Here is a 15,762-nt window from a genome sequence, read left to right on the forward strand (position 1 = left end):
AGGTTTTTAAAATTGAATATTTTATCTATTTATTACTTTTCCTTTGTCTCTTTTTTCTCTTTTCTCTCTCTCTTAATCCAATCTCTCTTTTCCTCTCTTTATTTCTCTTTCTGTACCTAATTTGATTCTAATCCACCCTATTTCCTTCTCCGTCATTCCTCTATTTCTTTCTCTGTTTTTAAATCTAATTGTTTAAGGAGATAGATGGTTGCTTCCGCCGTTCACCAAGGTCCCAGATGCCCTGCTGACCCTGCCGTTATCAGCTCACACCTTCAGCAATTTGTGTCGCAAAGTATTTTCAAGCTGAAGTGTAATGTAAAAAATCTAACAAATGGGGCACGCCGCGAGATACCCTGGTACAGCAAATTCTGGGCCATTATTTACTCATTGAACTTCTATATCTTTTAATGCCTTGCTTAAAGTTTTTAGTTGAAGGTCTCAGAAATTCTCAAAAGCCTGGGACTGGATGGCACGGATTTTGCGGTCGGAACAACGCCGAGGCTATCAGTACTCACTCTTAAGGAGTAAATCGGACAGCCTAAGAAATAGGAGCAGGAGTAGGCCATAAGGCCTCTCGAGCCTGTTTCGCCATTCAATAAGATCATGGCTAATCGTCTAAGTCAATTCCACTTTCCCTCCATATCCCCGTATCTCGCGATTCCCTTAGTGTCCAAAAATCTATTGATCTCCGTCTTGAATATACTCAATGACTGAGCATCCACAACCCTCTGGGGTAGAGAATTACAAAGATTCACAAGCCTCTCAGTGAAGAAATTTCTCCTCATCTCAGTCTAAATGACCGACCCCTTATCCTGAGACTATGACTCCTAGTTAAAGATTCTCTAGCCAGGGGAAACAATCTTTCAGCATCCAACCTGTATACGTTTCAATGAGATCACCTCTTATTCTTCTAAACTCCAGATCATTTAGGCCCATTCTACTCAATCTCTTCTTACAGGATAACCCTTTCATCCCAGGAATCAATCTAGTGAGCAAGTATATTCTTCCTTCGGGAAGGAGACCAAAACTGAGCACAATACTCCAGGTGTGATCTCACCAAAGCTCTATTTAATTGCAGCAACATTTCCTTACTCTTATACTCCAATGTGTAATAAAGGCTAACATACTATTTGCCTTCCTAATGGCTTGCTGTACCTGCATGTTAACTTTCTGTGATCTGTGTACAAGGACACCCAAATCCCTCTGTGTACCAACATTTACTGGTCTCACACCTTTTAAAAAATATTCTGTTTTTCCATTCTTCCCATCAAAGTGGATAATTTCACATTTCCCCACATTATACTCTATCTGCCACCTTATTGCCCACTCACTTAGCCTGTCTATATCCCTTTGCAGGCTCTTTGCGACCTCCTCACAGCTTACTTTCCCACCTAACTTTGTATCGTCAGCAGACTTGGATACGTTACACTCAGTCCCCTCATCTAAGGTATTGATAAAGATTGTAAATAGCTGAGGCCCAAGCACTAATCCTTGCGGCACCCCACAAGTTATAACCCGCCAACCCGAAAATGACCCGTTTATTTCTACTCTCTATTTTCTGTCCGCTAACCAATCCTCAATCCAAGCTAATACATTACCCCCAATTCCATGAGCCCTAATCTTGTGTAACAACCTCGTGTGGCACCTTATCATATGCCTTCTGAAAATTCCGGCAACTTCCAGCATCCGCACGTAGAATCATAGAGCACAGAAGGATGCCAGTGGGATCATCATTCCTGTGCCAGCTCTTTGAAAAAGCTATCCAATTAGTCCCACTCCCCTGCTCTTTCTCCATAGCCCTACAAATATTTCCTTTTCAAGTAGTTATCCATTTAAAAAGTTATTGTGGAATCTACTTCCACCACCCTTTCAGGCAGTGAATTCCAGATCATAACTCGCTGCCTAAAAAAAAATTCTCATCTCCCCTCTGACTCTTTTGCTAATTACCTTAAATCTGTGCCCTCTAGTTACCAACCCTCCTGCTAGTGGAAACAGTTTCTCCCTATGTACTTTATCAAAACACCTTAAAATTTTGAACACCTCTATTAATCCTATTATCTCCCCTTAACCTTCTCTGCTCTAAAGAGAACAATCCCAGCTTCTCTAATCTCTCCAAATAACTGAATGCGCAGTTAAATGCGGAAATCAGGAATTTGCTGTCCGATTTACTCTGCTCCTCCACAAGCTTCGCTACATCGGTACCTCACCGAGAGATTCAGCATTCAAACACATGAAGGGCATGAAGTTGCGGTACATACCCACCAGATACCCACTAAACAGGCCAGAAAAAGTTAGAGCTTGTCTATTCAAGTGTAAGTTAACTTTTAATGGCGTGATAAGTCTTATTACTATCAAACAACCTCTCTGGCACTTAAAATTTATTTTTACAAGTGTGGAGTCTCATGCCTTCAGATTTTAATTATTTTTGGAGATTTAAAAAAAAATTAAAAATTAAAATTTTGTCTCTTATCTCGTTCTCTTAATCCCATATTTCTTTCCCTCGCTTTATTTTGCTTTTTGTGCATTTTACATCGAATTAAATATTCTAACTTACAATTCCTGGTTTAGATGCTGTGCGTCTCAGTAAGGATTCTTCAATCTGATTGGTTGAAGAGGCACGCTGTTGCTTGCCCGATTTGCATAGGTTTCAGATCCCCTGTAGAGGGCGCCGCACTGAAATGGCTCTCCAATTACTGCAAGTTGCCCCACAAAAGTCCACTAAAAGTCTGTGAGGAGCTGTAAACGTAATGAACGGTGAGCACCGTTTGTATGTCGCTGACCGCAAAATCCAGGCCATATGTGTTTACAGCAGAGATTTGGACAAAGCTTCCAACCATATTTATGCATTGCGAGCAAGTGTAGTTTCAGAATTTCTTAGAATGCAATCTGTGTATCAGCGTGAAGGTGTGAAGCTCATCCTATGCGGATTTGACAGTTTTTGTTTTTTCCAAAAGACTGAGACAAACTGGAGATTGAATTCTCAAAGCTGTTATTTAAGACAGGTGATGACTTAAACTTAACAACTGCTCCTTTTCTATTATGAACACCTGCAATTAAAGCAGCTTGGTTTCTTTTTTGAAAAAAAATGAAACCAAAAAGACTTTATCGAGAATGTACTTTTTTTCAGTTGAAAGATGGAGGAGGATTTAGGCTTGCTTTTCCAAATGATTTAAACCAAGCTGTTAAATGTTTCAATGACAGCATTCCTCCTGATTGACTACTGTCCATGTCACTCACAAGCTATTCTTCCATTATGGTTAAAAATTCAGTTAAAAAAATCTTTCCCTGCTGTATCACTTTTCCAGGGAAAAATATTTTTTGCAAGAGAAAATTATTTTAATGCAAAAATGTGGAAACTGCTTAAGCAATAACTTTTGACCATTTTATGAGCCAATATTTGTTTATCAAAATTTATGTTTATTCAAGACTGTATAAGATGGCAAACTCAATAACAGTACAATAAATGCTTATCTATGGAATTTGCTACCCCAGAGAGCTGTGGAAGCTGCAACATTAAATAAATTTAAAATGGAGATAGACATTTTCCTAGCAGATAAGGGAATTAGGGGTTAAGGGGAGAGGGCAGGGAAGTGGACGTGAGTCTAGATTCAGATCAGCCATGATCCTATTGAATGGCGGAGCAGGCCCGAGGGGCCATATGGCCTACTCCTGCTCCTATTTCTTATGTTCTTATGTTCAAGTGGGAGGCATGGAGCCCAATAGTCTGAAAGGCAGTTCGAGTCTTATTCTCCTGGGCCATTTCCCCCACAAGGCTGCTGGACACTGTCCCATCAACACTGCCAGATGTCAGCAACCCCTCAATACAGCCAGACTCTGGCCTCCCAATGCTTCAAAACCTCCTTTTAAGTTCTGCTAGACTTCTGGACTCACCTTTAGAACTTTCTCCCTCTCTCAATGTTGCCAAAATCCCCTCTCAGCATTCCCGGAACTCCCTAATCCGACGGCCACCCCCAAGACCCAGAAACCTCCTTCAATACAGCCAGATCATTGTAACAGCCCCAATGTTCCCAGAGCACCCTTTGCAGTGTTTCTGGAACGCCACGGCTCGCTTTCCCAGTGCTCCCGTACTTTGGGACCCTTCCTCAAAGTAGTGATAGATGCTGCGACCCCATCCCCGTATAGTCAGATCCTGGGCCCCCTTCCCAGTGATCCCAGAAACACCCCTATTGCTATTAGATCAGCATCCCTGGTAACAACACTTGGAATAACCCTCCTCTTTTTATTAAACTTCTAACTCACAGTGAGCAACACCATAGAGATCTGCCATACTTCCTGGGTCACCATTTGTCACACTTGCAACAATTAATAACTCCTCTGGTAACTACCTTACTTTTGAAAAGTAATGGTTAGCAGTTCTACCTTACATTTTTCACAACAGATCAGCAATGTCATCTCACCAACAAGACTGCTCATATTTCATGTACCTTAGGGGTGGAATGTTGTCTGACAAGTTGTGAATGAAGCAGCATTTCTACCAGCTCCTGTGGTATCAAATTATCTGCCTGTATGTGTTACTAAAACAAAGCTAGCTTATACCAGCACACCCACCAACACGTTCTAGTAATTACAAAGTTGTAAACTGCTTTTGCACCAGTGAAAAGCAGATTGAGAGAGTTTTCAGTTTGACCAGTTTGCAGCAAGCAGTACTTAGCAATATCCCTTTGCAGGAATTTATTTATTTTCAAAGGCTTGTCAAAATGAATATTAAAAAATCTTCTCTTCTCTTAGGCAGTCCCTCGGAACCGAGGATGACTTGCTTCCACACTAAAAATGAGTTCGCAGGTGACTGATGAGTCCAATGCGGGACCTACAGTCTCTGTCACAGGTGGGGCAGACGGTGGTTGAAGGGGTGGGTGGGTGGGGTGCTTGGGTTGACGTGCGCTCCTTGCGCTGCCTGCGCTTGGCTTCCGCTTGCTCCCGGCGAAGAGACTCGAGGTGTTCGGCGCATTCCCAAATGCTTCTCCTCCACTTTGTGCGGTCTTGGGCCAGGGATTCCCAGGTGTCGGTGGGGATGTTACACTTTTTCAAGGAGGCTTTGAAGGTGTCCTTGAAGCATTTCTTCTGTCCACCTGGGGCTCTCTTGCCGTGCCAGAGCTCCGAGTAGAGCACTTGTTTTGGGAGTCTCGTATTGGGCATGCGGACAATGTGACCCGTCCATCGGAGCTGATCGAGCGTGGTCAAAGCTTCGATGCTGGGGATGTTGGCCTGAGCAAGAACACAGATGTTGGTGCGCCTATCCTGCCAATGAATTTACAGGATCTTGCGGAGGCAGCGTTGCTGGTACCTCTCCAGTGCTTTGAGGTACCTGCTGTACATGGTCCATGTCTCTGAGGCTTACAGCAGGGCGGGTATCACTGCTGCTCTGTAGACCATGAGCTTAGTGCCGGGTTTGAGGTCCTGGTCTTCAAACACTCTTCCTCAGGCGACCGAAGGCTCCACTGGCACACTGAAGGCTGTGTTGGACTTTGTCGTCGACGTCTGCCCTTGTTGACAGTAGGCTCCCGAGGTATGGAAAGTGGTCCACGTTGTCCAAGGCCTTGTCGTGGATTTTGATAATCGGGGGGCAGCACTGTGTGGCGTGGGCAGGTTGGTAGAGGACCTTTGTCTTACGGATGTTTAGTGTAAGGCCCATGCTCTCGTATGCTTCGGTGAAGGTGTTGACGATGGTTTGGAGTTCGACCTCCGAGTGCGCGCAGACGCAAGCATCGTCTGCATACTGTAATTCGATGACAGAGGATGGGATGACCTTGGATCTGGACTGGAGGCGGCGGAGGTTGAACAGTTTCCCGTTTGTTCTGTAAATTAGCTCCACTCTAGTGGGGAGCTTACTGAGGGCGAGATGGAGCATTGCAGCAAGGAAGATCAAGAAGAGCATTGGTGCGATGACACAGCCTTGCTTGACCCCGGTTCGTACGTGAATTGGGTCTGTGGTGGAACCGTTGGTCAGGATCACGGCTTGCATGTCATCATGAAGCAGGCGGAGGATAGTGACAAACTTTTGAGGGCAGCCGAATTTGAGGAGGACACTCCATAATCCCTCATGGTTGACAGTATCGAAGGCCTTTGTGAGATCAAAGAAGGCCATGTACAGCAGTTGGTGCTGTTCCCTGCATTTCTCTTGTAATTGACGTGCGGTGAAGATCATGTCCATTGTGCCCCTTAGTGGGCGGAATCCACATTGCGACTCTGGGAGGAGCTCTTCAGCCAATGGGAAAAGGCGATTGAGGAGAATTCTTGCGATGACTTTCCCTGTGGCAGACAGCAGGGAAACTCCTCTGTAATTACCGCAATCGGACTTGTCACCTTTCTTGAAGATGTTCACAATTACGGCATCTCTGAGATCCCCTGGCATGCTCTCCTTCCAGATAAGAGAAATGAGTTCTTGAATTCGCACCAGTAGTGCTTCTCCACCATGCTTTAGTACCTTGGTGGGGATTCCATTTGCTCCTGAGGCCTTGTTGTTCTTCAGTTGTCAGATGGCCTTTTCAACCTCATGCCGGGCTGGGGTTGTGCTGAGATGGTGGCGGGTAGCATGCTGTGGGATGGAGTTGAGGACACTCGTGTCGAAGACAGAGTTGTGGTTAAGGAGATCTTCGAAGTGCTCCTTCCAGCGGGCACTGACTGCCTCTCTGCCCTTGATGAGTACCTCTCCGTTCTTGGCCCGCAGTGGGGAAGGGCCTTGGGTGCTTGGGCCGTAGATGGTCTTGACTACGCTAAAGAATCCACGCACGTCGTGGTTGTCGGCTAGCTGCTGGATCTCCTGCACTTTCCCCACCCACCAGCTGTTCTTTAGGTCGCGAGTTTTTTGTTGGACCTCAGCCTTCAGGCTTCTGTAGAGCTGCTTTCTTGCTCTCGAGTTCTGTTGCTGTATCCAGATCAGGATTGCCTTGTGCTTGCGGCTTATTAGCTCCTAGATCTCCTGGTCATTCTCGTCGAACCAGTCTTGGTGTTTCCTGGTCGAGTGACCGAGCATCTCTTCACAGGTGCTGATTATGGAGGCCTTGAGTGCAGACCAGACGCTGTGGGCACTCAATGTCTCTGCATCACTGGGAGTCGTCAGGTTGTTTGTGAGGCGCAGGCTGAATAGGGTTTTTTTAGCAGGGGCTTCGAGTGCTCCTGCGTTAATTTTCCTGCGGCATTGTTTCTGTTGCCGCCGCTGTTTTGGGGCTACATTGATGGAGATGGCAGAGCGGATTAGGCGGTGGTCTGTCCAGCAGTCATCAGCTCCTGTCATGGCGCAGGTGATGCGGACGTCCTTGCGGTCCCTCGCTCGGACGATGACGTAGTCCAGCAGATGCCAGTGCTTGGAACAATGGTGCTGCCATGAAGCCTTGTACTTGTCAGTAAGTATGGCAACTAAAATTGTGCCACACAAAGATGCACCTCTACTTTTGCGCCACTTTAAAGAGCATTCCAGCATAAGCTTATCCATATAAATAAGAATTCCGATAATAATTTAAAGACACAATCTGCCAGCACCTCCTCCTTTCACCCTGGAGTGGAAGAAAGGAGGAGAGTGAGTGAAGGATCATTTGTTTCCGCATTTCACTCTCAGAAATGCCATGAAAGATGGTTGTCCTGATCAAGAGACCAAACACCACGAAAAATTAGGTGCAGGATCTATATTTTGCATAGCTTTACATCAACAGAGATCACTACAGGCTTGATTCTTGGCAATTCTTTTGAATTGATGCAATTTAGTGGATAACAGGGACGATCACTGAACCAAATTCTGAGTCCAAGTGACCTAAAGAATGTCCTTCTCTGCACAGCACTGCTTTTCTAACCTTCTATAGATCTCAAATTACAAAATTTCAACCCGGTCATGTCCGATTGTTGCGATACTGTAGAAGTTTATCTTTATCAATTTTTTTAAAACTTAAAAATAGTTATTTTTTTTTACTGTCCAAGAGAAAGGCGATTACATGCCCCTGTCTCTGCACCTGCTTAATATCTGTTACATCTCCAGCTTTTTCCAGTTTTGATGAAGGGTCCCAGACCTGAAACGTTAACTCTGTTTCTCTCTCCACGGATGCTACCTGGCCTGCTGAGTATTTCCAGCATTTTCTGTTGTTATTTCAGATTTCCAGCATCCGCAGTATTTTGCTATTATATACGGTAGGTATGCATGTTAGTCTGATTAGTAGCTCGGGATATAATCATCCATTCTTTGTAATCTACTGATGGGGACGGGTTGGTATTTTAATTGGGGATGGAGTGGAATAGAATTATGTGGCCTCATGGTGATCATGTTGCTGTTTGCTCCCTCTCATTTTTTGCACCATTTTTGTCTCTCTTTCTCTATTCTATGCCACTTCTTTCATTCACACTCTTCTACTTCACTTCTTATTGATCTCTTAATTTTTTTTCACTTTAATCTCTTATTCTTCACTGTTCTCACTCACCTTCATTTCTAACTCATCTTCTTCACCAATTAATATCTCATTCTCCTCCTTCAGCTCTCAGCCAGCCAGCCAAGTAGCACTTAGCGCAAGCAGCCATGTAGGCCAGTTGGAAAGCACTGGGGCTAGTGGGTGAGCAAATACGATAGTTGGGCCAGGAAATGACTGGGACAGGAGAGCAAGCAGGATGCAAAGCACTCTGGATGGATTGAGAAACGCTTGGGATGAGAGGGCAGCAGGCTGGTTGGTCATGAAGAACTCTGAATAGGTGGACAGTTAGGCTGGGAAGCACACAAAGTAGGTAAGCGAGCAGGCAGGCTGGGGGTAAAAGGGGACAGGCCAGCCAGAGAATGACTTCCAAAGCTTGTCCTGACCAGACAGGATTCCATTGCCCCACTCTCACGCAAGTTGTTCCCTCTGAGCCTTTCCCCATGCATCTCAGATGTAACAGAACTCTGTGACTGCGTAATTCTTTTGTCTGGCGGAGTAGTGTAGAAAATGAAGACAAAGGGAGTCGGCAGCAGGTGACTAACCTGCTCTCCTGAGGCAGGTACCAAATTTAAAAACTGTAATGAGGCTGCGTGCCTCACATTTTACCACAGTTTTAAATTTTATGTTGACCGTGGGAAACCCAGCTGCTGAAGGGAGGCGATAACAGCTGGATGAAACAGGCCTGTGTCTTTCCAGCACTGCTTGTGGGTCAGGAGGAACAGGAGTGCTGCCCCCTGGCCCACCAAGCTTACCTGTAAACCACCCGCAAGCAGCCCCCCATAAACGGTCGACTTACCCCACGATCGAACACGCCTCCCCCACTCTCCCCCGATGTCAGCTGCCCTCCCGATGGCAGACGTCGGCTGCAGCCTGGAGCCGCAGGCCTACCCACCCGGCAGCCAGCCAGCCAGCTTGGGAAGGGTGCGTTGGAGGCCACAATCGGCCAAAGAGCCCAGCATGGCCGGGGATGTGAAGGCCCTGCTGATCTTAACGACAGGGCTTCATTAACATATTGTAGGACTGCCTCCTGCCCAGAAAGGCTGGGGGATGTCGGCGATCGGGAGAGCTGCCGGGGGTGGGGGAGGCTGCCGGTCGGATGGGGAGGCAGGGAGGCCCATGAGCGGGCGGGGTGAGGTGAGGCTGGAGATCGGGGCTGGTGGAGGCCGAAGACTTCCTTGAGGGGCCCGTGGGAGCTGCTGCTGCTCCTCCTGGCCACAAGGAGTGCCAGAAGAGCCACTTACCTTGGGGAGCTGGCAGCTCCTGCCTCAGATCAGCTGCTGGGAATTCCACAGGTGGGGCCTCCTCCTCACGCATTATTAAAATTAAGTTGTGTGCCGATTATGTCATCAGGTCATGACTTTGTGATATTAATTAGGCCCCGTCTGCCTTTATGGGAGCCTCATCCGTGGCCCGATTGCTGCACTTTAAAATTTAAAGGGGTGGGAATGGGGTCGGATTGCCCGATCTTAATATTTTAAACCCCCCACCCCACCGTCACCGCCCCTCTTCCGCCCGCCAGGGGTGGGGTGGGGGTTGGTGATTAAAATTGAGGCCATGGTCTCTGATTCTTTGTGTAATTGATTGGTCTGCTTCAGCTACTTGCCAGTTTGGGGCTTACGACTCTGAAAGAAAAAAATTGAGCAAGTTGATTGCTTAGTTTTGTGTTTAATTGTTAGCTATTGGTAGCTACTGTCGAGCTGCTTTTGATTTTCACATTAACCTATCAGATATTTGGTAATTTAACAGATAAACCTTCATTTCATTTTACTTTCTGCATCAATGATGCCCTTAAGTGTGATTCTTTCAGGTGTGCTGCCTTTGAAAGGATGTGTGCTACATGCAAGATTTTTTTTTTCCAGTGTGTACATCAGTGGTAAATATCTCAAATTCTTGATGCTAAAAGAACCTGATATTGGCAAGCTACTGTACTCGCACCGTATGCAATTACAGAAAATCAGTGATAGGAGCATACACTTCCCACGGAATGTAATACTTCACCTGGGTTCCCACCTTCAGTGCTGCATCCATCTGAGCTTTAATGATATTGCTCTTCATCTGATCAGGGAGAGAAGAGGGTGATGCAGGAGAATGTAGGCCCTTTTCTAACAGCTTCTTTTCCTCACCCTGGTGGTTACAAACAGACCCCATTAATTTATAAGTTGACATTTGAATATTATAGCACGAACGTTTTCACTTTGTAAACAGAACCATCTTTTTCACTATTTGTTTCATAAATTTTTACAAATCAAATTAATATAAAGTTTCAAACAGTCATTTTTTTGGTGCTCTTTGCTGTTTTCAAATACGAACAGTTTAGAAGAATGAGAGGGGATCTCATTGAAACGTATAAAATTCTAACAGGATTAGACAGACTAGATGCAGGAAGGATGGTCCCGATGGTGGGGGAGTCCAGAACCAGGGGTCACAGTCTAAGGATAAGGAGTAAGCCATTTAGGACAGAGATGAGGAGGAATTTCTTCACCCAGAGAGTGGTGAACCTGTGGAATTCTCTACCACAAAAGGCAGTTGAGGCCAATTCATTAAATATATTCAAGAAGGAGTAAGATATATTACTTAAGGCAAAAGGGATCAAGGGATATAGGGAGAAAGCATGGACAGGGTACTGAATTTGGATGATCAGCCATGATCTCATTAAATGGCGGAGCAGGCTTGAGGGGCCGAATGGCCTACTCCTGCTCCTATCTTCTATGTTTCTATATTTCTATAATAACAGAGAGGGGAATTCTTCAGATGTTCTACAAATAGTCTGGCTGTGGTCTGACACTGTTCTGCCATTTATAATTATGAAACAATAAATCCTGTGTTAAGATTATTCTGTATCTACATTGCATAGTGCTTGCTGCCCTTTAGCTCAGCCCCCTCTGAACAGAGGCAGATATTTCATTTTTAAGTGATTGCACTCAGCTCAAATCTCAACCAAATTCCCAGAAAAATGTCTGAATATGGAATAAAATAACTGACAACCGGACATTGGTAACATACAAGCTAGATGAACTACTAATACCTCCAACTGTCTAATATTAGTCTCCATTCAACGACATTGCTAAGTTTAATTATCCATTCCAGTAATATGATCCTTTTTCCAGACTGACATTATTATTCTTTTCTCATGGCTCTTCTTTCTCTGAATTTCAATGAGAATTTTTAACCACTAGTCAATCTCCCATGGTATTGCACTTGGGTCGCAAGACCACGTGCTTTCTTCAGGTTCAAGAAGGGTTAGAGGGTTGGGGGATAATTGGATCAAGGTGAAAGGAAGGGAAAGGAGAGGGTAGAAGCAAAGGAGGATAGGCAGAAAAAATGGGGGAGGAGCGGGGGGGTGGGGCAGTGGGGAGATGGAGGATGAAGGTAAGGCGGGGGGAGATGAAAGGAATGGTGCAGGAAGGGAGGAGGGCAGGCTGGAGTCAGGGTGGCAAAAATGACTTCAGTGGTGGTGGGGTGGGGAAAGTAGGAAATATATCTTAGCCAGGCATTGGAAAATTACCCAAGCAGGGCGGGGGGGTGGTGGGTAGAAGTACCTCAGTGAGAGGGGGGATGGAGACTACCTTAGTTACAGTGGGCAGTGGAAAAGTCTCTCGGCAGGAGATGGGAGGAAGACAATTTTTCTAATATTAAAAAGATCCCAATTTTAAAAATCAATATAGCTCTCCATTTTATTCATTTTAACAGCTTCCTACTGTTTAAAAATAAACAGGTCCTGACTTTTTCCAGTGAGTTTGTTCTAATGTTTCAAATTTGCAGAGGCCCCAATTTTTTTTTTAGTGAACAGAGAAATGCACTGGCAGGATTTCTTCTATTCTGAATATGGAACTAACTTCTGCAGGCCTGTTCCGGAGATAAGGCATAACGTTGTTGCTAACATTAGCAAAGCTTAACATTAAAACTCTACCACAACACCTTGTCCAGGCATAACAAGTATTTCAGGTAAACATGGCCATTTTTATAAAGTGCTTACTATAGGATCAAGTTGGAATAGGAGTTTTCAATGCATTTTGAAATGGAATGTTGTAGTCACCAACAATTTTTAGTATACAGTACAGTATTGTATTTAACCAGTCAACCTATTAACATTTTATTGTCTTTAATTGTCTAGATGATCTCACTTTATATCAGTCTAAGATAAATCTAGTAGTCTGATTGAAATTGGTTGGAAGAATGTAGCACTTTAGCAATTATTACTAATTTGTTAGGGATTCCAGTATTACAATACTTTTATTTTCCAAAAGAGAGGAGGCCATCCCTCAAACAAAAAGGGTCCATAATCATAGTTTCTGATTAAATTAATCATAAAATCATGTTTAATTTCATCAGAAATTAGCATGAAGGTTGAATTAGCCTTTAAAGTTGAAAGTGGTTCTGTGCCAAAGGGTCACTGGGTACAAGTTCCCACCTGGGATTCCTCACACAGACTCCCCACATCAATAGTCTCCTCAAGTGAAGGCTGTCAGCAGAGGAGGAGGGGGTAGTTAAACCCCAGCTGCCCTCATTAGGCCTAAAAGCATGTCACTGCTCATCCTCTCCAGGTGACATCAAGAAAGTGGAAAAGATAAAAATTATTTTTACAATTAACATACCAAAACAATATACATTGATCAAACTCGTATACAGGAAACTCTTTTTTATCCGGCACCGACAGGACCGGCGTGGTGCCGGTTTATCAAAAAGTCCGGATTACAGAGAGTTATAGTTAAAAGATATGAGAGCTCCGTACACAGCAACAAATCCAGGCTTCCCTGTTGCTTAGCAACAGCTGCAAGAACCCCGGCCACAGACTAAGCGTCCCTGTTGCTTAGCAACAAGTGCAGAAACCCCAGATTACACAGCCAAGAATCAAGAAACGGCCACTAATATGAAGAAAAACTTAACTGAACCTACTCCTGAATTTTGCCGGTTAACCGAGATTTCTGGTTGTTTTGGTGCCGGTAAATCGAGAGTTTCCTGTAACTCATTTGTTATTTACCTTTTAAACTGTAAGGAAAAAAATAGCAATATGGTGGACGTTTTTTGTTATATCATACAAAGGAGACAAGTCATCTTTATCATAACTTAATCTGAGGTGCTGACAGGAAATGTAGCAGTAAAGAACGAGTAACCACTTGCTAATTTTAAGGTTCCATATTAAAATACACAAGAATTCAAACAACCAATGTGACATGAATCAACTGAGCGGCCTGCGGGTGGCGCTGTCCAAGGAGAGTTTAAGTACTTGGGCATGGGCCCAGCTTGTGCAGGACATTCTTAACAGGAACGAGTGAAGGGCACAACTATACCTCCATGTTGTAAAACAGTTGATTAAAGCTTTGTTTAATGCTTAGACCAAGTGCCTAGCAGTTTTCTTACATCACAATGCTCATCATTTAGCTGGGTTTCTGGTTATGGGTTCCATTAAGAACAGTATGCAAATGGCAATAATATTTAATAACCATACCAACCGAGGACAAATATCTGTTTTAATAGAAAGGAGGAATGGAGATTTCAATTCAATTGAATGGCTGATTTGAATCACACACTTTGAATGGAATCTACTGGTAGACCAAGAGTTATGCAATTACAGTTTAAGTTAAATTAGCTAGCACTTACATAGAAACATAGAAGATAGGAGCAGGAGTAGGCCATTCGGCCCCTCGAGCCTGCTCCGCCATTCAATGCGATCATGGCTGATCATCCAAATTCAGTACCCTGTCTCTGCTTTCTCCCCATACCCCTTGATCCTTTTAGCCTTAAGAAATATATCCAACTCCTTCTTGAATATATTTAATGAATTGGCCTCTACTGCCTTCTGTGGTAGAGAATTCCACAGGTTCACCACTCTCTGGGTGAAGAAATTCCTCCTAATTTCTGTCCTAAATGGCTTACCCCTTATCCTTAGACTGTGACCCCTGGTTCTGGACTCCCTGACCATCGGGAACATCCTTCCTGCATCTAGTCTGTCCAGTCCTATCAGAATTTTATAAGTTTCAATGAGATCCCCTCTCATTCTTCTAAACTCCAGCGAGTATAAGCCCAATCGACCCAATCTCTCCTCATATGTCATTCCTGCCATCCCAGGTATCAGCCTTTGTCTCTTCACAATTTTCTTTCTGACAATTATAAACATAAAAAAATGACAGACAGGTAAAGACCTACTTGTCCATCCAACCTGTCCCACAGAGTTATGATGCATCACAATATATGCACTCGCCACCCACTCGGATCCATGAAATCTCCTGGGAGAGGTGAAAAACCAGATTTAAACCCAGGCCAATTGGGAGGAGTGAGGGGATGGAAAATTCCTCTCAGACCAGCTCAGACAATCGAAGCAAGTCCAGGAGATCACAATTAAGCAAACTTGAGTTCAATAAGCCTCTTTTTTTTTTGTATAGTAGGCTCAATGAGAAGGTGGAATCAGGGACAACTGGAACAAAATCAAACAAAATTACCCTAGTGCTTGCTGGGAGCACAAAGACAGAGAAGCTATACGGGGGTACTAAAGAGATTTCCATAGCCTCGATGCGCTGGAGTTAAATTTCTGCACACAAGGAGAGAGTTCCAGGTAATAATAGTATCAGGGAGACTTCTACAGGCAGGAGAAGCACTGTCTGAAAGTTGGGTGCTGGCACTCCCTGTTGACTTTTGTTTTATTCGCTGCAGAATGTTGAGACGCAGCCATTACAGCTCTTGTGTTCTTGATATAAATATGAAGATCTGGCTTAAGCATCAGAAAACTCTTGTGGCACCACTTCAGTCCTGATCCTATAGCAGATAGCCAGCTTGGGCTTATCTCCAACACTGGAATACGCCTCCTGCTCACTGATGCCCAGTTTGGGTTCCGCCAGGACCACTCGGTTCCCGACTTCATTGCAGCCTTGGTCGGAACATGGACAAAGGAGCTGAATTCCAGAGGTGAGGTGAGAGTGACTGCCCTTGACATCAAGGCAGCATTTGACCGAGTGTGGCAATAAGGAGCCCTAGTAAAACTAAAGTCAATGGGAATCGGTGGGAAAACTCTCCACTGGCTGGAGTCGTACCTAACACAAACGAAGATGGTTGTGGTGGTTGAAGGCCAATCATCACAGCCCCAGGACATCGCTGCAGGAGTTCCTTAGGGCAGTATCCTAGGCCCAACCATCTTCAGCTGCTTCATCAATGACCTTCCCGCCAAAATAAGGTCAGAAATGGGGATGTTCGCTGATGACTGCAGAGTGTTCAGTGCCATTCGCAACTCCTCAGATAATGAAACAGTCCATGCCCACATGCAACAAGACCTGGACAACATTCAGGCTTGGGCGATAAGTGGTAGGTAACATTCATGCCACAGAAGTGCCAGGCAATGACTATCTCCAACAAG

General features: G+C 44.6%; 1 protein-coding gene across 2 annotated transcripts in view; it reads right to left on the reverse strand.

The window, feature by feature from the left end:
- LOC147117293 (band 4.1-like protein 4B) overlaps positions 1–15,762 on the reverse strand; it is a 114,378-nt gene that overhangs the window by 43,648 nt on the left and 54,968 nt on the right. Inside the window, exon 3 of one of the 2 annotated variants that reach the window (XM_085987128.1) lies at positions 10,425–10,538. In XM_085987128.1, coding sequence (XP_085843254.1) covers positions 10,425–10,538 — 114 coding nt within the window. Of the gene's footprint in view, positions 1–10,412; positions 10,539–15,762 lie in introns of both variants that reach the window. The other variant, XM_085987127.1, reaches the window with a different exon arrangement.

Source organism: Somniosus microcephalus, chromosome 5 (genome assembly GCF_052327205.1).
Source record: "Somniosus microcephalus isolate GS21.2 chromosome 5, FLI_Smic_1.0, whole genome shotgun sequence".
In the NCBI taxonomy this organism is placed as follows: Eukaryota; Metazoa; Chordata; class Chondrichthyes; order Squaliformes; family Somniosidae; genus Somniosus; species Somniosus microcephalus.